Source organism: Desmodus rotundus, chromosome 3, assembly GCF_022682495.2.
Source record: "Desmodus rotundus isolate HL8 chromosome 3, HLdesRot8A.1, whole genome shotgun sequence".
Classification (NCBI taxonomy): domain Eukaryota; kingdom Metazoa; phylum Chordata; class Mammalia; order Chiroptera; family Phyllostomidae; genus Desmodus; species Desmodus rotundus.
In genome coordinates, this window is record NC_071389.1 from 17,378,300 (window position 1) to 17,403,556 (window position 25,257).

The 25,257-nt window shown below is 40.9% G+C and overlaps 1 protein-coding gene across 1 annotated transcript; it reads right to left on the reverse strand.

Annotated features, from left to right (window-relative positions):
* Position 1: 1 nt before the first annotated feature.
* On the reverse strand, positions 2-23,930 carry DNAJC8 (DnaJ heat shock protein family (Hsp40) member C8). The gene is made up of 9 exons (XM_024554456.3): positions 23,825-23,930; positions 21,478-21,579; positions 10,996-11,052; positions 7,839-7,905; positions 7,226-7,320; positions 5,584-5,655; positions 2,797-2,888; positions 1,843-1,918; positions 2-815 (listed from the first exon to the last, which is right to left on the reverse strand). The coding sequence occupies exons 1-9, from the start codon at positions 23,900-23,902 to the stop codon at positions 693-695; spliced, it is 762 nt and encodes a 253-aa protein (XP_024410224.1). The 5' UTR covers positions 23,903-23,930; the 3' UTR covers positions 2-692.
* Positions 23,931-25,257: the final 1,327 nt, after the last annotated feature.

Consider the following 25,257-nt stretch of genomic DNA (forward strand, 5'->3'; position numbering starts at 1 on the left):
GGTTAGGGTATAAAAATTTATTACATACAGAGTATTATCACTAATGAATGCAGACAGGCTAGGACACAGTGGTGCTGGGCGGAGGACAGCCAGCTCTTTGGAAAGTGAACAGGTGGGGGTGGCTCGGAGCCTCACGCCACACAGACTGGCTGGGCAGACGGGAGGGCACATGCTGAACACCGCGCGATGCCGGGCAGCGAGCCGCCGCTGTGTGCCCGCTGCCTTCCCTGTCCGGTCTGGGGCTTGGAAGGATACCAGATCCAGGAGCAAAACAATGAGGCAAAGGGGCTTCCCAAGGTGGCTCAGGCTTGTCTCTGAAGTCACAGCAACACCATTTTAAGCAACATGTTTAATTGGATGATTTCCACAAACTATACACGAAGTCTCTAACCATGACAACTCAGTAAAGTACAAAACATTAAGTTACAGGTCGGGGGAAGAGAAGGAAGCACCAGTGGTGGCACCTTCCAATCTTGGTTGGCCTGGGGAGAGGGAGGTTTCTTTTTAAACCGAGCCCCTTGTTTCAATGTACAAAAGAATTATTCTGATTGATATTAAATTGTATTGAAAACAAAATGGACTAAAAAGCAAATACTATTCTATGTTGGGGTGGAAATGGGAGGAAAGAATGAGTCCTTCAGAGCAGGAGGGGAGACAGCTGGGGGAAGGGTCTGTGGCTGTGACCCAGGTGGTCACTCACGTTGCTCCATTTTTACTTTTGGTGGTCTCAGGAAGGTCCGGTTTTTCTTCTCTTTCTTTCCCTTTGTATTTGCTTGGAAGTTTCGCCAGCTGTCCACACGACCGTCTCGACTTTCCTAAACACAAAAGAGGTTTAAGGGAAGGAAAGTAGTTAATAAGAGGAAGGGCCTGAACCTGCCCTGCCATCCCCTGTCCCCCTCCCCCAATACCCTAGCTCAGCCGTCTGGCACAATCCAGAGTGTAACAGAGCAGAGCTCTCCTCCCACTCCCCTGGCCCAGGCAAGTGGCATAACGCCTCTAGAAGGCAGGATAAGCCAGTCGCAGGTTGGAAGAGAACAAAATGAGTAATACTCATCTCGACAATGAGGCCACCATTTGTTGGGGACCTCTGGGCTAGACGTTTAGTACTTGTTATTTCTAATCCTCAGAACAAGCTGACTGTGCTGTGTCTGGTGCCACCGCCACTTCACAAATGACAACACCAAGGCTCAGAGAGGTTAAATCACGTTCTCAAAGCCATACGGGAAGCCAGTAACACAGCCGCTCTTCCCACTGTGCCTTTCCTACTCCCCACCAAAACTGGGATGGAGGCTCCACGCCAACCCCAGTTGTGCTGTGAAGTCCTCTGGGATCCCTTCCTCTTTACCAAGGGGCCTAGTCATTTTCTCTCCGCATTCGTACATGCGGTGGCACAGAAACAAAGTCAGTCCCTACGCTGACAGCTAAATGTTACAGAAGTCCAAATGTTGCTCAGCGTCAAATACTACTAGCTGAGCACCTGAAGGATGTAACTACGGTGTCAAAGAGAGGTCAGGTCACAAAAGCCGCAAGCCTCTCTACAAAGTCCATGTTTTCCCCCTAAATTAAATGTGCAAGCCATTTTTCTTGAGCCCCCTGGGCAGCTCGTGCCTACCACAATCTCTCAAACACCATTCAGGGACCCTCACTGCCCTTGTGGAGGCTACAGAGCTTATAGGTGGCTGAGGCAGAACAAGACTCACTTTCCAAAGCTCTCGCTCTCCCCTACACATCCCATTTCCTTGTTGGTCCCAGGCTGTCCTGGGAATGCTCCAGGAACCAAGTTTCTATACTGGGAAGTTTTCTTACTCTGAATAAGAACCCCTGGCCACCTTGGAAATTTACCTCAAAGTTTTTCTGCCACTCCCTTTCCCGTTTGGCTTTTTCTTGCGCTTCAATCTCTTCTTCCCTTTGTCGCTTCCTAGGAGGGAAACCAGACCATAGTGTTCATATGATAGTTTAGAGACTGTGTTAACTGCACAAGTTAAGGCACCTCCGCACAGAAGCAAGCATACCCAGTAAATCAATTCCCTAGGGCTCCACAAACCCGGCTGTCTGGAAGGGGCCCCAAGCAGCTTTGTGAATGTCTCATTCTAAAATATGCAGATGAGTCTGTGGGCCAAGAGGTAATTCCCCTTGCACAGACAGACACGACAAGGTCATCAAAGCTCAGCCAACCCTAATCAGAGGTTCTGGGCTCGGCCACTGACAGAACCATCTCGAGAACCCAGGCCACCCTACTTCAGCCGAGTGACCATTACAGTAGCAGAGGTTCTTACTCAAGAGGGTCTCTGCTCAAAGCCCCATCCCTCAATAAGGACATTTCATACAACCTCGACTAGCGAAGCCTAGTCATTGCTAAACACCAACCAATGCCACAAAATACATAAACTAACTAACCTCAAGGTTTCTGATGAGCCAGGGAAACCGTAAGGACAATAAACATGGTGTAAGTGATCACATCGTAGGTACTCACCAAAGCTGCAGCCACTAGTCACACAAAAGGCTCTGGCCTCAGTAACAACAGCCTCAATTACTGCCTATTTCACTCCAGGAAATCAGGAAGAAAACACCCAGTGATCTTGATTATAAACTCCCTAAGGACACATCTATTTAATATTTCCCAAAATCAGAATTTCTTAACCTGGTGATTCAAAACTTTGACTGTTTCAGTAAACTATTTCAGACAATCTCTTAAATGGCATACTACATTATTCCTTCATTAGGAAAATCCCCAAAGAGCAATGCTGGTTAATCCAGGTATTTAGATATGGTTGAAATGAACATATTGATATATACCTTTCATGCATCTCTTTGGCTTCTCTCTCCTTCCTTTTAATTTCCAGCTCAGCAAAGAGTTTCATGGTCTGCTTGTACACTGCTTGTTTGAACTACAAGAAAGTTAAGAACAAAAGAAAATAAATTAAGCATTTTACCAGCTACTTGAATCGAGTACTTTCAGATGGAGCCCAAGACAAAAGCTGACTAGAACTCTGCAAAGAAAAAGATTCTTCAAAGAGAACCACTCAATGATACACTCTCGCGAGACACGTAACACATCTGCCTGTGAGATATTTCTGCCACTCTCACCACTCAGATAATACACAGGCAACTTGCTCCAGTAAAAGTCAACCATGAGGGAAAAAGTCTACCTCCTCATCACAACCATTTGAGATTCTGGAGGGCCTTTTCCTCCAAAGACCTTCCAAAAATAACTTTCATTTTTTCTCTTTTCACAGATATTTTATGATGACTCTGTGTTAGGCACTGAAACGGGCACTGGAGATATGAAGCTGCTATAAAGCAGACCAGCTATAGGGGCCTACTGACTGGCAGGGCTAGTAGTTGCCCCCTCCCCCCACCTCACTGTCTATTCTCCCTCCATTTAAAGTCCTTTACCTTAAAGGCACGTGGCCACACCACATAAAAGCCTATGTTTCCTAGGCTTTCTTGTATAGTAGCTGGGTGTGGTCCTATGCCTTAAGTTTTAGCCGGTGGGATACTATGAAAAGGGATGTAGCGACTTCCTGGATGTTCTTAAAAGGAACAGGCTTACCTAACCTTCTTGCCCCTTTCCTCTATTCTGAACTCTGAGGATGGGAGCAGCATTGTGGTTGGCAGAGTCAGAAGAGACAGTCCTTGGATGGCACATGTCCCAGGGCTGACCTACCAACAGCCATCTTCCCAAAGGCTACACTATACAGGTGAGAAAACAAATTGCTATGTTGCTCCAATCACCATCATTTTGGGTCTCGGTAGTATGCAGCTCAACTTATATTCTAACTAATACACTGACATAAACAGTTAACACATTAGATAGGAAACAGATCTTTATCTTTAAAACTTTTCCCCCACATATGAAGCATTTTAAATATACAAAATAGAGGAAATAATCCATCATGCAGATTTCATAGGTCCTATATCGTAAAATCAGAGACACTGGAGCAGAGAGTAATATATGGGGGGAAAAAAGGTAAAGAAGCCCCAGGATCTCTCACTTCTTCTAGTGCTGCTACCCGTCCACCATGAAAGCGATGCTGACAGACTGCAGTCCCTAGTAAGGACAGACGTCCAGGGAGTAAGAGGCTGTAATGAACGCTTTAGTATCTTCAAAAGCGCTAAATGCTCCTGGATGAAGTTACTGGTGATTATCAATATTTTATACTTTTTTGCTTTTTCCAAATTTTCTATCATTGGCATTTTCTATCAATGTGTTCCTTTATAGTCAAAAAAAAAAAAAAAAGGCAACTAAAAAGAGTTAGGGTTCTTAACAACTTAGAAGAACCAAGGAATATTTGTAAGAGGGTCTTCAGAAAAGACTAGAGAGGATAACTAAAGGAAAGAGAGAATAAGACTGAAGAGAAAAAAACCTAAAATACTGGAACAGAGTAAACCCAAAACAGGCAGCTAGTGGAAAATATGGACCAGTAGTTCACAAGCAATGTTACCATACAGCAGATGGACCAGCCACTGTTAGCAAAATCACTGACACAAGAGAAGTTGCAAGGAAGTTTCCCTAGCAAAACAGCCTCTCCTCCATACATCTTTAAAAACAAAGTAGGTATATAGGTAAGTTACATGCTGACCTAAATTGAGGCAAGATTAAGATGACTTTAAATTTTTCAGGCTACAGCACAGGGGGCAAAGACAAGGCCCGCCGGCGGAATCCGGCCCTCCACCTTGTTTTATCCGGCCCTGCACCTGGTTTCTACCTGGCGGCAGCGCTGAGCTCTCACTTAACAGTTAAGGAGTAGTTACATTTATACAGTCCAAAAATTATATTCGGCCCTTTGAAGGCAACCATGAGGCTGATGTGGCCCCCGGTGAAAATGAGTTTGACACCCCTGGACTAGAGGCAAAAAGACATAAATATATAAGGAGAATCTGCCTCTTAACCAATCTCTACTAAATAATGCCCTGGATTACCCAATGTTCTCCATGTCTCTGTAAAGTATTACCTAGTGCACAAGGAGAACTCACAGCTAATAGACAGCCATTAAAGAGTCATTTGTGATTGCTCCCAAAGCTGTCTATGCCAGGTACAATTAAACTATACTTGTGCGATTTAAATATCACAGAAAGTAATGAAATGGTTATAAAAATGTTTGTTGTTTCTTTTAAAAAGTAAGTATAATGCTTTAGAAAAATTCAATAAACATAAGTCCCTAAAAATAACTGCTGTTGAATGAGGTACAGGTGAGACATCTGGAAAAGACTAGAAAAAAATCATAAATATCTAGGATTTTGCTCTTGGTTTGTTTCACGAGTACGTAAGTTCTTAAAGTACTCCAAAAGAAAGTAAAAGCATTAGAAATTATAGATAACACTTTGTGTATATGTTTCATAAAATAAATTCAACTACAAACTCCAGACAGCTAAAATACACTCAAAGGAAAAGGCCACAGCCCTAAATCAAAAAAGAGGTGAATTTCTTTAAAGGGTGAACAAATGTACATTTGATATTTTAAGTTAAAATAAAATGTTTATAGCACATGTGTATCATTCTTTAGGCTTCCCTCTCTTTGACCCACCAATCAGTGAACCCAAGTACACGAGATAAGGTGGCGTTTCCCATCTTTAACTCACCAGTTCTGGATCATCCTCCTCCACATTTGTTGGTTTTCCTTCTTTCTTTAATTGCTTTTTTCGCTCTTTCACCTAAAAAAAAAATATTTTCATCAAAAATGAGCACTCTTACTTTGAGAATGTCCATTAAGCTGCACACGTGATATGCATACTTTTCTATACGTATAACGATGCACTGGAAAAAGACGAGCCTTCCCCCTCCCCTCCAAAACAGCAATGCAACCAAGGAAAACGAGGAACCAGGGGTTCTTTCTCTAATCTAACCTAAAATCCAATCTACCTGGAAGGATGAAAGGGGACCAGCAAGGGAGCTGTCCCCAAGCCATTAAATCCTAGGCCCAACTGAAAGAGACTTGGATAAATTCAACACATTACCCATTTATCTTTCACAGTCTGTAGTCTGTGTGTATAGTAAAAATATATGTATCTGTCAGGTTTTAGAAGAAGCTACAGAATGGCAAGTATTGTTTTTCTAAAACTGCATCCTTAATCATTTTCACTGTTAAACCCCTTAAACCAATAATTTTCACATCATGTCAACTGGTGTTTTTATCACTTTGGCAGCCACTGAGATCCAAAATCATTAAATATATTCATTCACACAAGAATGACATTACTCCATTAAACAATCATTCAGTGTCGTACCAAGCTCAGAAAGGCCGCACTGCCACCTTGTGGTCAGAGAGCCTGAAGATGGCTCCCTCGAAAGCAAATCACAGATGAAGCCTGTTCACCACAATGACTCAAACACAAACTGTCGGGTGCTTTTCTTATTTCTACCAAAATTAGGCCTACATACGCCATTTCCAACACATGACCAGCAGGACATAATTGTGGTCGTCCATCTCCTCTTTTAACTCCTTCTCCTCACCTAAACTTGCAGTCATTATTATTGTTATTAGTTATAAAGTTCTGCTTTCAATTCCAAAGCTCTTCAAAGAAGAGATAACATGCATATTCACTCCCAACTGACATATCCCTTATAAGTGGCCTCAAGATTCTTGCCCCAGCAAGGACAAATTAAAGCAAAGACCATTCCTACCCAAAGCAAGCCACCTTAACATTTCCCACTACTCAGGAGATTTTTGGTAATGTGGGAAAAAAAAACCACCAGCTCTAACTAAATTTATTTCAATTGAACCCTTCCTTGTTGTTAATACAGACATGTAACTCCTCCTATTTTTTTAACAAAAAATTTATTCACATCCCCTTGCCAGCCTATCTCAAGCCCATGTTCCAACCCACTCACAAGGACAAGCATGAAATCAAGGGTCAAGTGTCCCCATACTTTTCCACTCTCAAAATGGATAATGTGACATGTAAAGAGAGGACGAGCAAAGCCCTCTCTCCACAACACAGGACTGGTAAGGAAAGAGGCTGGATGGCTTCTGAGCCTTTTGGCTAAGATCAAGTAAAGGAAAGAGGTTGGAGCAGTGTCCTAGCCATTCCTCATCCTGAGCTCTAGGGGGTGGATTATAGCTTTAGGCACACACTATTCCTGACCACCAAGCACAGTAGCAGAGACCACATAAGCAGTCACAATTACACCAGTAGGCGTTGCAATGTTAACATTAACCCTCCTACAAGGTGCCCAAGACTTGCTAATACTTCCTGTAAACACAGCAGCACTATAAATACTTACAGTGTGTTCCACGTATTCTTTTCCTGCCTGAATTACATCCAGGGCCCTCTTCTTTTGTTCCTGATCCAGTAGCAACTTGTAAGCTTTGTCCACAGCTAATGCAAAACATTGAAATTAACTGTTTCTGCAAACACCCTCTGCAAGTCTGAACTATACTCAGGCAGTGTAAATGGACTTGTGTCATCTAAAAGCATTCCCCACTTTCTTAAATTATTTACTGTTGTTAAACTAATTAAAAAACATATAACTAAAGCAATGACTTTCCCTGAGAGCCTGGGAAAAAAATTAAATATACACTCACGGCTAAATACACCACATCTAGGTTTAACTCAGTGATAAAACACTACCAATTATTTTTTATGTTCACAGAAAAAAAAATGATCCTATGCAATAACAGTCTTGTTGGCACACAGAAATTTTAACAAAGTAAACTTTAGGTCTGCTTCTTATAAACAACAACATTTTGCTTTGGAATGACAACTTTCTACTGAAAACCAGCTTCTTCACGACCAGAAGACAAAACTATTACATTCTTTTCTTGATTCAGGACAAGGAACAGTTTGTCCCTAACAATGACAATATATTATTCAAAAGCAGGTAAATTTACAAATACCTTCAAAAGCCTTTTGTGCTCTGTCAGCATCATCTTGATTTTTGTCAGGATGCACCAGGATGGACAGCTAGAATAAGAGAAAGGTGAGGTTTGTCAAAAAGGAACACTTAGGCTTTGCCTGCACTCCTTAAACCAAAATCTCTAAGGTACTATGGCAAAAGACTGCTCGCCAGAAGCATTTTTAAAAAATTAACAATTATCATATAAAAGGCCCATAAATACTGGTCTTTAACAAAATTCAAGCCCCAACAGTGAAATGCACAATTGGGAAACACTTAGGGTTATAATCACAATGCTGAGAACAAGGCTAGCATTATGAGGGTGTTAGGATCACTTGGGGGAGACAGCGACAATAAAAACTACCAAGTCCCTGTGAGGCTCCTTATCCTGGACACTAAAGAGGATGTAACAGGTATGAGACATCATCTCTTTCCCAGTATAAAGCTGTGGTTCTCAGTTCTGGCTGTACTCCCATCCTGCAAAGCTTTTAAAAAATACAGATGTCTCTTTTCCACCCTTGGAACTTCTGAATCAGTCCCTGGCATCTGTACTTATAAAACCTCTACTAGACTGGGTATCAGATAATACTCAGGAATGAGAGTTAATTTTGTCAGTTGTAACAAAAGTTATGCAAAAAAAAAAAAAATGTCCTTTTTTATTTGGGGGGATCCATGCTGAAATACCTAGAGGTAAAGTATCATGGCACCTGTAATTTACTTATCAACAATTCAGCCAAAAATATATGGTTAATGAAGCAACCTATTCCAAAGAGATGGTGAGTTTATGGGTGTTGATTGTTCTATGCTCTCTTTTTAAAAGGACATATAATTTAAAAACAAAAATCTTCACTGGAGATTCTTTTAGATAGCCATGATTAAGAACCAGTGACCTGCTGTCACTGACAGGCAGAAACCAACTAGTTGGAACAAAGGGCCTGTGACCAAAGACGATGGCAAGTGAGATCTAATGCTGAATCCCACATCACTGGAGACAGAATCCTGGGATCTAATGCCAACGTCAATCACCTATTAGCTGTGAGACCTTGAAAAACTCACTTAACCTGTATCTCTGCTTCATCTTCCGCCTACATTAGGTACGTACTTACATCTCATTGTGTTGTTTTAAGGATGAAATAAAATAATGCAAGTAAAGAACTTAGAATACTAACACACACTGACAACCATTAGCATATAGAAGACATACCATATGCCAAGACCTATTCTGAGTGCTTCGTATGCATTACCTCCTTTAAATCCTCATAAGCCCACGGGATAGACACCATTATTATGTGCATTTCACAATTAACAGGCACAGAAAGGTTGAAAGTAATGTCCCCAAGTTCAAACTGCTTGTTAGAGGTACAGCCAAGACTGAAACTCAAGTCATATAGCTCCAGGTCATATTAACTATTAACTAGTCATATTAACTATTAGACATGACTAAATAAGCCCTGGCTGGCATGGCTCAGTGGACTGACTGCCAGCCTGCAAACCAAAGGGTCACTGGTTCAGTTCTCAGTCAGGGCGCATGCCTGGGTTGTGGGCCAGGTTCCCCAGTTGGGGATGTACGAAAGGCAAGTTATCAATGTATCTCTCACACATCAATGTTACCCGCCCTCTTCTTGGCCCTCCTTTGCCCCCCCCCCCAAAATAAATCAATAAAATATTTTTTAAAAAAGAAATGACTACATAAGAACACTTACTGAGTTCTTTGTTATAACTACATAAAAATTGTTGACTATGGATTTGAATGCTTGCTTATTAAATTGGGAAAGACTAATGCAGAAATGAGGGAACTTGAAATTTTAGAAAAAGAAAAAAGTTGAATACATGTAAGTGCAGAGTATAACTAAGGGAGAAAAAAAACTATAAAGTTATATAATGGGAAATGATTGAGTAGGCAAAGATAAAAAACATCTTGGCTTAAGAGCAGATCATAAGATGATTATGAGTCAGCAGTGTGGGGGCCATCGCCGTATTCAAGAAGCAAGCACAACACTGGGTGCTAACAAGTATGTCATGCAGGAGCTGAGAATAACATTTGGCAGTGGTCGGGCTCTTTTAAGTACACAGTACATCAATTTTCAACCTTTTTGTCTCATGACATGTATAAACTAATTACTAAAATTCTGCAGCACACCAAAAAATGTATGTTTTGCCTATCTGACCGAAAAAATAGGTATAATTTTGATTCATTCACATTGGACAGCTATTGTTGTGTTGGCTGTTGTTATTTTTTTAACAATTTAAGGGAAAAGAGATTAGTGCCCCTGACTAAATAGTCAGATATTGCATGTTTTAAAAAGTCTTGCAGCACAAGAATTAAATATATAAAAAATCCAATTTGTAAAGACAGGTTACAGGGAGTGTGATTACTCAACTCACAGAAGGAAAGGCTATACTTCGTCAAACTGCAACAATCTTTAAAAAGGATACTATAAAACTTTGCAGCTCAAGTTATTAACATTAGAATGAACAAAACTCAGAGCTGTGGATCTCCTTTGTTAGAGAATTTCCAGAAAGCTCTCCTTAATGAGGTCTTAAAAATAAAGAACTGTTACAAATCATTTAACATATTCTCTCCTGGAAGCCAGGGGATTTAGTAATTATGACTCCATATAAGCTCTACTATTCTACCCTGTACTTCTCCCTTTTAATTAAGGAGCTAGAGAGAGTCTATTTGGATAGAAAATTCATTCTATTCAGAGGTAAGCTATGGTTATTAAATTATTTAAGATTTTATGTCACTATGAGTTTTTTTTTTATTTTTTATTTTTACTTTTTTTTAATCATACTTTATTTTTTTATTTTATTTATATATTTTTTAGAGAGGGAAATGGAGGGAGATAAAGAGGGAGAGAAACATCACTGTGCAGTTGCCTCTCATGTGCCCCCTACTGGGGAACAGGCCTGCAACCCAGGCATGTGCCCTGACTGGGAATCAAACTGGCGACCCTTTGATTCGCAGGCCGGTACTGAATCCACTGAGCCAGGGCGTCGTCATGAGTTTTTATCTAAGAGTTACATCGCCTTAAGTTTTTAAAAAAAAAGGTTAAATGCTGGCCCAAAAATCACAATGCAAGTCCCAAGAGAATCATCACATGCTTACATTTTCAAAATGTTCAAACTCCATCCATTACAGGGAAACAGTACCATACCTGCCGAAACCTCTTTTTTATTTCTTCATCTGTCACTTCAGGATCTATCTGAAGAACCTGAAAAAATCAAAATCAAAACTGTAAAGGAAATTCAAAGAACTCATAAATTTAAGAGGTGTCCAATAATTATACACATTATAATCAATATCTAGAATAGTACTCAGCATTCTAGAACCGCAGCGGCAGGCACAGTTCTCAAAAATGCTCAAGAAATATAAATGAGCAAATCAAAAATAGAATAGCTATACTGTTTCAGATTTGCAATTAATATAGTAGCTACTTTCACTCCATCAGAAAAATAACTTACCCTATACCCAGAGACCCATTTCCAAACTGTGAGAAAATGCTGCATTTCTCCTTCATTCATTACAGAAAATACCTACCCCTACCCCTACTTACTTTCGCAAATGTGGAGAAGGCATAGAGCTCACCAAGGAAAACAATGAGGCTGGCTACCTGATTTTCACCTCAATTGAGAAATGCCCACTTGGCTCCAATTCAGATCTATCATTTATATGGCCTGATGATGGTTCTCAACCCAGAGCGAACCTCACAGTCATCTGTGGAAACCTGAGATCTCAGAATGGCTGGACCCCCCAACCCCCAGGAAAGTCTGATTCCAAATGGCAGAAACATCTGTACTTTTTTGAGCAACACTGTCTTCAAAAATAAATTTATTCATTCTTCTCCGAGCCTGGGTATCCTGGTATTGACATTTCTCATCAAGGATTCTAATCCCATCACCACAAATACATACATTCATTCAAACATTTTATATAGTAGCTACTATCTGCTGAATACACTGCTATACACTAGAAATGCAAAGATAAACAGGCAAGGAAACATTTTTTAATTACCATATAGTAAGTGCTTTTTTAGGAAGAACATGTTACCAGATATACAGTTAAAGCAGATGATTTCATAGTGTAGTCCATGGATGCAACACAGCATCATCTATTATGTTTACTTGATATTTAAGGCCCTGAAAGGGCAGAGAGTAAGAAGAGTTTATTAGGAATTCGGAAGAACAGGCCCTACTTCAGTAGGTCTGCATCAGAAATCAACATTTCAACAAGATCCCCTGGTGATTTGAATCTTATTAAAAGTTTGAGAAGCACTAGTAAGAAATGATGATGGCCCTGACTGGTGTTGCTCAGTGGGCTGAACATCATCCCACAAAGTGAGAAGTCGCAGGCTGGATTCCCAGTCAGGGCACAAGCCTGGTTGCAGGTTTACTCCCCAGTTTGGTATGTATTAAGAGGGAACAGATCAATGTTTCTCTCCCTCTCTTTCTCCCTCCCTCCTCCTCTCTTTATAAATAAATATAATCTTCTTTTTTTTTTTAAAGACTCCAATAAAGCTAGCTGAGAACTAATCATGCCAAATACAATTCATAAACCTTGACTGGTTCCTAAGTTTAAAAAAATTGCTACAATTGAGATTTCTTTTTTTTGGGGGGGGGACAGGGACAATTGGAGCCATCCCCATGTGGACTCTATGGTGGATATGTTGTTGAATTGATGTTATTTTTTCTAGGGGTGGTAATGGTTTGTGGTTACATGGAAATGTGTCCTTTTGAAAAGGTGAATGCTTAAGTATTAGGCACAAAGCATCACAATGCCTGCAGTTTACTTTTAGATGATTAGAGGGCATGTATGCTTACATTAGAATATACACATACACACAACACCCCAAAAGGTATTTCTCCAAGAGTAAAATCACATGTGCACTGATCACTGGCCTCAAATATTCACTGAGTGCCTCACAGCTAATGCAACTCCTTTCCTATCTTTGAGAGTTGGCGGTAGCCAAGAAACACAGTGAAAACAATGGGCCTACTAACTGTGGCCCAAACTTCTTTGAAGCCAGATTTACATGTATAATACAAACTTTTAGGGCACACAGCATTGCTACATACTGTGCTCATAACTGTTTTCATTGAATTTAAGGTCCAGCAGGGTGGAAATCAGCAAGTAACAAGTAACTTACAAAACCAATAAATGCCAGGGAGCATTTGAGATCTTGCTCCTAGCATGTTATCAGTTTGGCTAAATAAACTCTTATGAAAATTAAAAAAAAAAAAAAGAAGAAGAGAAAAGAAAAAAACTCAGCCCTGATTGGTGTGGCTCAGTAGATTGAGCACCGGACTGTGAAGCATAGGTTACTGGTTCAATTCCCAGTCAGGGCACATGCCTGGGTTGCAGGCCAGGTCCCCAGAAAGGGGCATGTGAGAGGCAACATACATTGATGTTTCTCTTCCTCTCTCTCTAAAAATAAACAAGTAAAATCTTTTTTTTAAAAAAACCCTCAAAATAAATGCCACATTACTAATATTGCTCTAAGGAAAGTACACAGGATGTTCTGATTCTTGGAAGATGTTTCTGAACTGTTGTGTCTCAGGCTTTGGGACTACCGCGGTGAAAAGCCCTAGTCTTGGAACACACAGAGTTCCTTAATCATCGCACAGCAGCAAAAATGCTTGACTATGGCATTTATGTAGGTTCCCAAACTAAATAAACTATGATAGTCTCCTTTTTAGGGCCTTCAACTTAAAAGAGGAATCCAGTCTGAACATCACACCTGAATTCTCTGACATGTTAATAATGTGCAAATTCCAGAGTCCTTTAAAATAAATACCTTGTTTTGGCTGGTGTGGCTCAGTGGGTTGAGTGCCGGCCGGCAAACCAAAGGGTCGCCAGTTTGATTCCCAGTCAGGGCACACGCCTGGGTTGCAGGCCAGGTCCCCAGTAGGGGACACATGAGAAGCAACTGCACACTGATGTTTCTCTCCCTCTCTTTCTCCCTCCCTTCCCCTCTCTCTAAAAATACAAATAAATAAATAAATAAATAAATAAAAATACCTTGTTTTCCAAGGTGCTGAACAAGTTAAACAAAAAGTAAAGTCTATGGTATACTGCCTGATGGAGCCTTAAACTTAAATAAAAACAAACAAAGAAAGGACCATGAAAAGGGCAGGACTGAACAGGGGCACAAATTCATCAAAGCTTACAGAAGGAATTAGGGGAAGGCCCTTAACCTAAGAACAATTGTAGAATGCATAAGAAAGATGATTACATAATGGCTGAAGGTTAGAAATGTGCCCAAATAAACAGCTGTTGAGATGGCAGGCAGGAAAAAAAAATGCTCTCTGGAAAAGGATTCCTGTAATAAAACCCCTCCAATTCCCAGGCTAATTTCTCCCTTTTCTATCTGCTGCTCAGTAAGGTAGTATATAAGACTATTCACATTTCAACTGATAGCTGAGATGACAGCTATTACTGCATTACTTCTTACTAGGAAAAAATAGCAACTTTTACTTTGCCCATCCTATAGAGTGGCCAGCACACTTGTATGAAATAGAGAAAGACAAAAGCTCTAACGGAACCCCATACACTCAAACAATCTCACGCCTTCCTGAATTTGCCAACCTCCCCAAATCTTTACACATCCGAATATACTTCCTATAGCCAGACAGGAACTATGGGGTAGTGAGTTCCACTTCCAGAACCACATTAACTAATAGGGCATTAAAATTCTAGCCTTCATATTGGTCCCAATGATATGTCACTTCTCATCAATCAGATCTCCACAGAAACACTAATTATATTACCAAATAAAATAGCTAATTTACATGATTGCTTGCCCCCTTTTCATGGTACTATGCTCAATTTAAAGGTATGACAACAACAAAAAAGAAACAAGTGTGGCTTAATAGAAAGAACATACCATCAAATTCTTTACTACATCACAAACAAATTATCTCCCCCTATGCCTGCCCTACCAAAATCATATCAAAAGTACTCTTTAAGCTTTTGGTCCTTCCCCCCCTTTCTGAGCAATGTAATCCAAATACATTATATGGTGCCAGGCAGAGTGGACATCTACTGTAGGTGGGGAGTCAAAATGGCCCAGAGCAGAAGGTCAAAGCCCATCTGGAATAAAGGAGACAGTGACCACGCAGGGAGTGGCAGCCAGTCACACAGGCTAGAGCCCAAACGGAGTGAGAAGAGCACAGAAGGGCATCCCGACACAGAATGCCAAAGTGGGCTGATGAGGGCATCCTAGCATAGGGTGTTACACAGGCAGCCTGGCACAGGGTGTCAGAACCTCGGCAGGGTGAGACTGCCAACATGGGAAGGTAACCCAGTGCAGGGTGTGAGAGACCAAAAGGAAAGAGGAAGGCATCGTCACTGAAGCAGAGCCCAACATAGGGTGTTTGAGACCAAGCAGGGTAAGGAGAGCGTCCACAAGGAAAGGTAGCCTCGCACAGGGTAGGAGTCCAAGCAAGGCCATCTCCACAAAGGAGTGGTCTAGCATGCAGTGTGGAAACTTGGTTTGTCCAATGTAAGGGGGGTGCCCATGCAGGAGGGCATCCAATGTAAAAGGGCAGCCCAATGCAAGATGTTGGAGCTCTAGCAAGGTATAGAGAGAATTTATGTAAAATACAGTTGGCACAGAGAGTTGGAACCTGAGCAAAGTGAAGAGGGCCTCCATACAGGAGTGTGGACTCAAGCCCAAGTAAGATGAAGAGGGGAGAAAGGGTACCTGTTTGGTGGGGAGGACGCTATAGCCCAAGAAGAATGAAAAGAGCCCCCAGGGGGTGAAGGGTGGGCACAATGAACCAGAGCCATACCGCAGGGAAAAGTGACCAGGCATGGGGGTTTTAAGCTCAGTTGTGGGGAGAAGGGATTTCGCAGTGAGGCAGCCTGGTGTCACTGTTAGAGTAAAACAGGATGAGGGCATTCACAGGAGGAAAAGAATGACAACAGGAGATCAGCTGTATACAGGAGGGTCAATACATATATATTAAGTAAATACATATATATTAAATACATACATATTAAAGAGTTCTCACTAGAAAAGGGAACTATGAACATGGAAAGGAAAAAAAAAAACTAGAAGAAACCCTGTGGTGTTGAATTAAAATTAATGTAAATATGTATGTATGTATATATACATTTCCTCCCTCTCTTCCTCCCTCTCCCCCAAAATCTGGGAAGGATGACATCCCAATAGTAATGAGTACACCAAACACTCAAACCTTGATTTTAAATACGATTCTTCACTAAAAGGAATTAGGACTCCTCCATGAAATGGTTAATTCCAGGCTGGGTCAGGCAAAGTACAAGAGTGCCTAGTAATCAAAGAATAATGAAGACATGTAAAAAAGACAAGAGTTCACTTGAAAGGTAACCTACTAGCCAGATTTGGGACAATTTGAGCATTAAAGTAAATGATATCTATTGCAAATATGACCCACTGAATAATATAGGAAACCACAAGTCCATGACGACAAATAAATGAATAAATCAAACTCTGATAAGGAGAGGATATTTACAGTCTCAAAGTACCTCTCCATAAAATACTTACTAATTACAAAGGGAGGAAAGAATAACTTCATGAACAAATCTAGCAGGCAACTCTCCTAAGGATCAAGTTGATGTGATCAGTAATGGGATAAACTGAGATCAAGATTTGTAGATGGCAAAGATAAGAATGCAACATCACTTCTGTGCTAGTGCTGCCAACATTGCATAAACTGATCCTAACATGAAGAAACATCAGATAAACTCAAGTTGAGAGATATGCTACAAAGTAACTAGCCGGTCATCTGCAGAAATGTTAAGGTCACAAAAGTCAAGGAAAGACTGAGGAGCTGTTCCAATCTGAAGACTGAAGAGACATGACAACTACATATAACAGAAGATTCTGAACTGGATCCTTTTGATCTAAAGGTCATTATTATTGATACAATTAACAAATTTATATGAGGATTATACAATACACAATGTCCTGACTTTGATGGTTATATTATGGTTCAATAGAAAAAGTAATGTGCAGGAAGCAGAAAAAGTATTTCAGGGCAATATATTGGCAACTTAGTTTCAAATAGTTCAAGAAAGTCTTGATAGTGTACTTGCAACCTTTCTGCAAATCTGAAATTATGTTAAAATAAAAAATTCTGAAAAATTACTCTTCAAAAAACAGAAATAATAGATAAACCTTGAAAACGCCATGCAAAGTGAAACAGGACAATATTGTTCAATTCCACTTACATGAGGCACCTAGAATAGGCAAATTCATAGACACAAAGCAAAAGAGCAGTCACCGGTGGCTGGAGACAGGAGGAATGGGGAGTTATTGTTCACTGGGTTTGGAGTGTCTGCTGGAAATGATGAAGAAGTTCTGGAAATGGATGGTGATGATGGCTGCACAACACTGTAAATGTACTTAATGCCACTGAACGCTACACCCACAGCTGGTTAAAATGGCTAATTTAATGTTTTTTAAATTTTTTTTTTAAGATTGTATTTATTTATTTTTAGAGAGGAGAAGGGAGGGACAAAGAGAAACATTAATGTGTGGTTGCCTCTCAAGCACCCCCTACTGGGGTCCTGACCTGCAACCCAAGCATGTGCCCTGACCCTTTGAAATGTCGACCCTTTGGTTCACAATCCAGCACTCAATCCACTGAGCCACACCAGCCAGGGCTAATTTTATGTTCTGTATATTTTCCCACACTAACAAAGAGGTGTTTGCCCTGGTCAGGTAGCTCAGTTGGTTAGAGTATCATCCCAATGTCCCAATACAACAAGGTTGTAGTTCAATCCCTGGTGAAGGCACATATAAGTGCATAAATAAGTAGAACAACAAATTGATGTTTCTCTCTCTCCCTTCCTCTCTCTCTCTCTAAAATCAATAAATAAAAAGATTTTTTAAAGTTTTTTTTAATAAGTGCAATATGTGTCATTTTTATGTTAACAATATTTCAAATTTATAATTGTGAACAATTAGAAGCTAATTCAAAATCCTATAATAAAGGAGTTGTTTCAATAATAATTATAGAAACTTTAAAAGGTTGTATAAATATACTTTATGTAACAATGCATTTAAAATAGCATTAAGTAGGGACTTCCAGTCAAGATGATGATATAGGCAGACATGGTTCGCCTCTTCCCACAACCACATCAAAGTTACAAGTAAAATGTAGAACAACCATCACTCAGAACTGTCAGAAATCTAGTTCAATGGACGTCTGACAGCTATGGAATTAAAGAAACCACAACCATCCAGACTGGCAGGAGCGCAGACGTGGAATGGGCTGATCCCTCACCCATATGTGGTGGATAAAAATTCAGGAGGGATATCTCAGGAGCAAGGAGTCCAGCCCCACACCAGGACCTCCAACCCAGGGTTCCAGTACCAAGAAGATAAGTCCCCAAAACTTCTGGCTGCAAAAACCACGAGAGATTGAGTTTATGGAAGAAACTGCTGGAGACAAAAGCAGTTCCTCTTAAAGAACCCACACACAAACTCACCTACTCAGACTCACTCCCTCTGCACTCCAGCACCAGGATAGCAGCTTGAAAGGCACCAGTAGCACACGGGGAGGAACTGACGTTTCTGGCATCAAAGCGAGCATAAGCCATTGTCCCTTTTCTAAACCCTGTCCCCACAGAGCGGGTAAGCTGGTGCAATATTCTCCTGAGACTCCATCAATGTAGCACTGTTTGACCCATGCTGGAGATCCCCAGAGACCCTGCCCCACTGCCCCACCCAACTTACAGGCCCACCCAAGCTCCTTTTCCACATGAATGGCTGCTTTGGCCCATGCTTCACAACTTCCTAAACCAGGGGTGTCAAACTCATTTTCGCCAGGGGCCACATCAGCCTTGCGGTTGCCTTCAAAAAGCTGAATGTAATTTCAACTCCTTAACAGTTAAGGAGTAGTTACATTTCTAAAATCCTAAAATTATTTCAGCCCTTTGAAGGCAACCACAAGGTTGATGTAGCCCCTGATGAAAATGAGTTTGACACCCCTGTCCTAAACCCTATCAAACAAGCAACATTTAGCCTCAAGTGAGCCCCAGACCCAGCACTAGCAGCAGCCAGCCTAATTCACAGCTTGGCTTCCTCTGGAAATCTCCAAGCCCACCACAAGTAGCAGCCATCTCAGATAGCTTTGTAATTCAAGCAGAGTGGCCCCAGGCAAAACACAGGTGGGGGCTGACCTTGGTCTGCATCACCCAGGAACCCCAGAGCCAACGCACCCAGTGGACAGCTACAGACCACATTGGAGCACCACCACCCTGCCCCTGCACAGCTGATCCTCCACAGAGGGAAGAGGTTCATAGTCAGTGGTCATAGCCAATCCTTGCAGCTGACTGGCCTGGGTAAATCCCTCCCATTGATTTGCCAACAGCAACCAAGGCTCAACTACAAGAGAAGGGTGTACTCAGCCCACATGAAGGGCACACCTCAAGTACCCAGCTTAGGCAATAGGGAAGGCTGTGCCACTGGACCCTACAGGATACCTACATTAGGCCATACTACCAAGACACACAGTCAAAGCAGCTCTACCTGATACATAGAAACAAACACAGGGAGGCTGCCAAAGAGGAGACAAAGGAACATGGCCCAAACGAAGGAAGAAATCAAAACTCCAGAAAAAGAACTAAACAAAAGGGAGATAAGCAATCTGTCAGATGCAGAGTTCAGAACACTGGTTATCAGGATGCTCAAGGAACTTAGTGAGGACTTCAGCAGCATAAACAAGATCCAGTCAGAAATGAAGGATATACTAATTGAAATAAAGAACAATTTTCAGGGAAACAACAGTAGAGTGGATGAAGCCAAGAATCAAATCAATGATTTGGAACATCAGGAAGCAAAAAACAACCCATCAGAATAACAAGAAGAAAACAGAATCCAAAAAAACAAGGTTAGTATAAGCAGCCCCTGGGACAACTTCAACAGGTCCAACATTCGCATCATAGGGGTGCCAGAAGGAGAAGAGAAAGAGCAAGAAATTGGAAATCTATTTGAAAAACCAGTGAAAGAAAACTTTCCTAATTTGGTGAAGGAAAGTAGACATGCAAGTCCAGGTAGCACAGAGAATCCCAAACAAGATAGATGCAAAGAGGACCGACCGCTCCAAGACACATCATAATTAAAATACTAAAGGTTAAAAATAAACAGAGAATCTTAAATGCTGCAAGAGAAAAGAAGTTAGTTATTACTACATGGGGGTTCCCATAAGACTGTCAGCTGATTTCTCAAAAGAAACTTTGCAGGCAAGAAGGGATTGGCAAGAAATACTCAAACTCATGAAAAGCAGGGATCTACAGCCAAGATCATTTAGAATCGAAGGATAGATAAAGAGCTTCCCAGACAAGAAAAAACTAAAGGAGTTCACCATCACCAAACCATTATTATATGAAATGTTGAAGGGACATATTTAAGAAAAAGATGATGATCAAAACTAGGAACAATAAAATGGCAAAAAATACCAAATCTATCAACGATGAATCTAAAAAACAAACCAAGCAAACAAGAACAGAGACAGATTAATGGATACAAAGAGCATTGTGATGGTTGCAAGATGGGAGTGGGGTGTAAGGGAATGCGTGAAGGGTAAGGGAACTAAGAAGTACAAATAGGTAGTTACAGAATAGTGATGGGGATGTAAAGTACAGGAAATGGAGTAGCCAAAGAACCTATATGCATGACCCATGGACGTGAACGATGGTGGGGGGATTCCCTGACAGAATAGGGGGTGCTGCATGGAACAGGGAGAAATGGGGGAAAAAATCAAGACAACTGAAATATCATAATCAATAAAACATAGTTTAAAAAAATTAAAATAACATGAAGTAAAAAAAACAAAATAGCATGAATAAATAAATAACATGAAGTATATTCATGATCCTCCATGGTTTTATTTATTTATTTTTTTAAGATTTTATTTATTTATTTTTAGAGAGAGAGGAAACACCAATCAGCTGCCTCTCGTAGGACCCAACTGGGGACTTGGCCCATAACCCAGGCATGTGCTGTGACTGGGAATCGAACCAGCAACCTTTCAGTTCACAGGCCAGCGCTCATTCCACTGAACCACACCCACCAGAGCCCTCCATGGTTTTTAATAAAACTTAAAAGTTTGAATATAAACAGTTGAGTAGCAATTTCTCTTAGAATTATACTTGATTATTTATTCTTGCTTTCTTCACGTTTCAAATTTTAAAAAGAAATATGACTTACTTTTATAAGGAGAAAAAGTTTAAAGTTTTAACACTAAGGAAACCCGAAAAGCGTATGAGCTTATCTAAAATCTTGAGATCATTTTTTTGTTTTGGGGATTTTTCACATTTGTGTGTGTGTGTGTTTGGTAAAACAGAAAATTTTAACAAGCAAACTAAATTAAAGATTCTAAATTTATCAAAGCTAGCTATCCCTTCACATCTGAAAATAAATCCATATATATTTGGGTTACTTAAAAGATAATGGGGAATATCTGATAGGGCAAAGATCATCTCATTTTCCCTAACATGCTGCCTCGCAGGTTCTGCTCACAATAAAACTACCTAAGTTCAATTCCAACTATTCAATATAACACAAAGTAAGTGTGTGTTCTGACTTAAGTCTTCCTGCAACTATACAAGTCTCCCCATCATTATGCCACAGGAACATCAGACAGCTCACCTCAAATGGGTTCAAGTTGAAGTAGGAGGAACCAGGACGGGTCAATCTTTCAATCTGATTTTTGGACGTCAAAACTGAATCTCTCTTCTCTATTTGTTTCACCTAAAATAAAAAGGATAAAAACTTCATTTAGTTAAAAATAAATTCTGAGTTGTCATCTTAACAAGTTACTCACTGACATATTCAGCAAACATTTGTGTATCTACACGTGCAAGCTGTTTTGCTAACCACTTTGCAGAATAATTACAACAGCTACCATTTGCTGAATTTTAATAACATGAAAACTTTACACATATTTTATTTCACTCAACAATCCTATACAGTAGATTCTATTACCCCCATTTCACAGATAAGAACTGAGAGAGGTTAATGAACTTGTTCCCAATGACCCAACTTGTAAATAAGAATTTTAATCTTAACAATTTGATACCAGAGCAACCATCGAGAGAATTCAAAGTCCCATCTACCACCTTCAGAGAGTTTCCACTCTAATGACAGAAGATGTACTCAAGTGTTTTCACACTTAATTTACAACTCTCTAAAGAAAAAGTACAATTACACTGAAATATATGTTACAAGCAGCATTAAAAAAGTATGTGGGAGCAAATAATTCTGCCTACCAAACTCTGTTAACAGAGTTAGAAAAGTTCCTGGCTTGAAGACAATGTGAAGAACAGGCACTAGACAGTCCCAGGAAAATAGCCTTGGTGCCACTATCAAAGATGGAATGCCAGCTGGAATGAATGCTTGGTATGTTTTTTTTACCACTATTATTCCTCTGGCCAAACGAGATTGGAAAGATTGTCAATAACACAAAAAGCCATTCCTTCTCAGCATCTTCCCTCTTCACTCTCTTTAAAATACCATGCCACTTCCCCCACCCACCCACCCAGTCTTCTTTCCCAGGCTTCTTTTTTCTCATAGCACTTAAATCACTACCTGACACTGTGTTGTACATCTCGTTTCCCGTTTAATCCTTCTCTATAGAAGGCGAGCTCTATGAAATGAAGACAGGGTCTGCCTCTCTGCTGCTCACTGCCATAACTGCAGCACATGAACAGTGCACTGGTACCCGTCAGGGCCTCGGTAAACATTGGCTGAATGATGCCTGAAGGGTCCTCTTTTAGGTACTTTCTCTCATCCAAGTCAAACAAACCAGGATTGCTTTTTTCCCCTTCTTTTTAAACTAAGAGTTGGTAAGTGAATCAAGTTCCATTATAATTGCTGAACACTTTCAAGTGAATGAGGCTTATCAAAAGGACAGACTACAAAGGATGTACTCATTTCCATTTTTAAATGTAATACTTTAGAGAAATTACTATGTAACACAGATTGTTAAAGATTCCAGAGGTAAAAGATAAACGTGACATATGGTGCTTCTCTCTGAGTAGTTCACAGCCTGGTGAGGAGCAACTGCATTCCTCAAATCCTTGCGAACTCTAAAGAGCTCCACCTTTGCCTTAAGTCTTACAGAGACGCTTCTGTTTATGAAACCCTTTCTTAGACATGAACTCCACGAATCTCCCCACCCCCCATTAAAACTCGTTTTAATATTGGCTAGTTTTACAGGCATGGAAACAAGATCTGACCAATCAAGGCCCTGAAAGAATTCAATCACAGTCAACTACCACGCACGAATCCAATCGGAGGTCCTCTGACTCCAAATGGCATACTTTTCTTTCATTTATTTATTCACTAATTTACTCAATAAATATTTACTGAGTAACCATATGTAGTAAGCGCTGGAAAAGCGACAGTAAACAAGGCTCAGACCAAACTGACTCCTGTCCTAACATGATACAAAGCTGTTACCTGCTATAAGACCCAGAACAAATTATTTCACCTCCCTAAACCTCTGGTCTGTCACCTGTAAAGGGGAGATAATGTATGTCTACCTGGTTTGATGCATAGTGCCTGGCATTCGCGAACGTCAGAAATAACCACTAACACAATTCATTACAGAGGACTAAGTAGAGAGAGGCTCTGTTTAAAATAAAAACGGGGGCTAGGACGGCTAAGTCGCCCCCAGGAAGGCCAGCTCCTACCAGCCCCCACCAGCCCCGACTCCGCGGGGTTGGGGAACTCTGCGCGGACCCAGGTACTTCGTTGGGCAGACTCGCCGTCTACCCGCAGACTTCAGTCCCCAGCCCCTCTGTGGTTGCTCAGGGGAGCCCCCAGCAGCTGTCAGGAAGAGACGCACACACACCCCCAGCCCCGCGTTGCCCGGAAGGCCAGGCTGGAGGAGCCGCCCAACGGTCCAGGCCAGGATGACCACTGCTTTCGCCCGCCAGGAGAGGAGGTCCAGGCGGGGTCACCCTGGTGCCACTACTCATCCCTCGTGGTTCACCTCACTGTAGAAGGTCATAAATGCCTCCTCTGTGCTGCCTCCGCCGCCAGAAGCCCCGCTCTCGCCTGAAGCCGCCATTTCCCCGGGCCAGCCACCACGTGACTCTCTTGCGCAGGCGCAGACTCACGTGATTCTTAAAGGCCCGCCTCTCTAGCCCCGCCTCCTTCCCTGGGACCCTTAAAGGGCTGAAAGCCCAGTCGGAAATTGTAAAGAAAGATGTTTTTTCTTTTTTTTTTAATCCACACCCGAGAACACGTTTTCATTAAAGAGATGGGCGGAGAGAGAGAAACATCTAATGTGCTTCTCGGCAGAAACACATGCTTCTCGCATGTGTCCAACCAGGGATGGAACCTGCAACCTACGAATGTCATCCAACCAGTACCCCTTCGGTGCACAGGAACGACGTCGCAGCGCCAACCAATGGAGCCACATGGCCAGGACTCTAGTTTTCTTTTTTTGTTGTGTGTTTTAAATTGAAGTGAAATACACATGACGTGCAATTAACCACTTTATAATAAATAACTCATTGTCATTTAGTACATTTGCCTTGTTGTACAACCACCACCTCTATCTAGTTAGAAAACAGTCTCTTCATCCCAAAAGGATACCTGGCACCAACTAAACCCTTCCATTCCCCCTACTTCCCAACCCCTGACAACCACTCTGAGTCCTGTCTCTGTTCTGGACATTTCACAGCCATACAATATGTGACTTTTTAGTGTCTGCCTTCTTGCACTTAGCATGTTTTCACGGTTCATCTAAGGTACTACATATATAATTACTTTGATACTTTTTATGGTTGTTCTGTATATATATACCACAATTTGTTTATTCATTCATTAGTTGATGGGCATTTGGGTTGTTTCCATCTTTTGGCTATTGTGATAATAGTGCAGCTATGAATATGTGATACATGTATTTGTTTATCAGTTTTCACTTGCAGAGAAGGAGGGTGTATACCAAATACCTAAAGTGAACCTGCTGAGTCATATAGGAATTCTATATTTAACTTTTTGAGCAACTGCCAAGCTGTTTTCCACAGCAGCTGAAACATTTTACATTCCCGCCAGCAATGTACCAGGGTTACAATTTCTCCTCATCAACAATTGTTATTTTCCATTTTTTTCATGACAGCCATCTTAGTCAGTAGAGGGGTCTTTTGTACAAACTTACTAAGACCCTCCATTGGATGCCAAGCCTAGGAGATAATCAAAAAACCACAGAATCTGAGAAGTAGAAATAGGATTTCCGAAAATGGAATGGTACTTAAAGATGATCTAGAAACACAACAAATTATTATCACTAGATAGTGGGTTTATAAATGATTATTATTTCTAACCTACTTTTGTGTTTTTCCAAGTTTTTTTGCAGTAAACATTTGAAAATGTGCTCTACAGGCATTTTTTTCCCATCTAAGTCATACAAACTAGGGC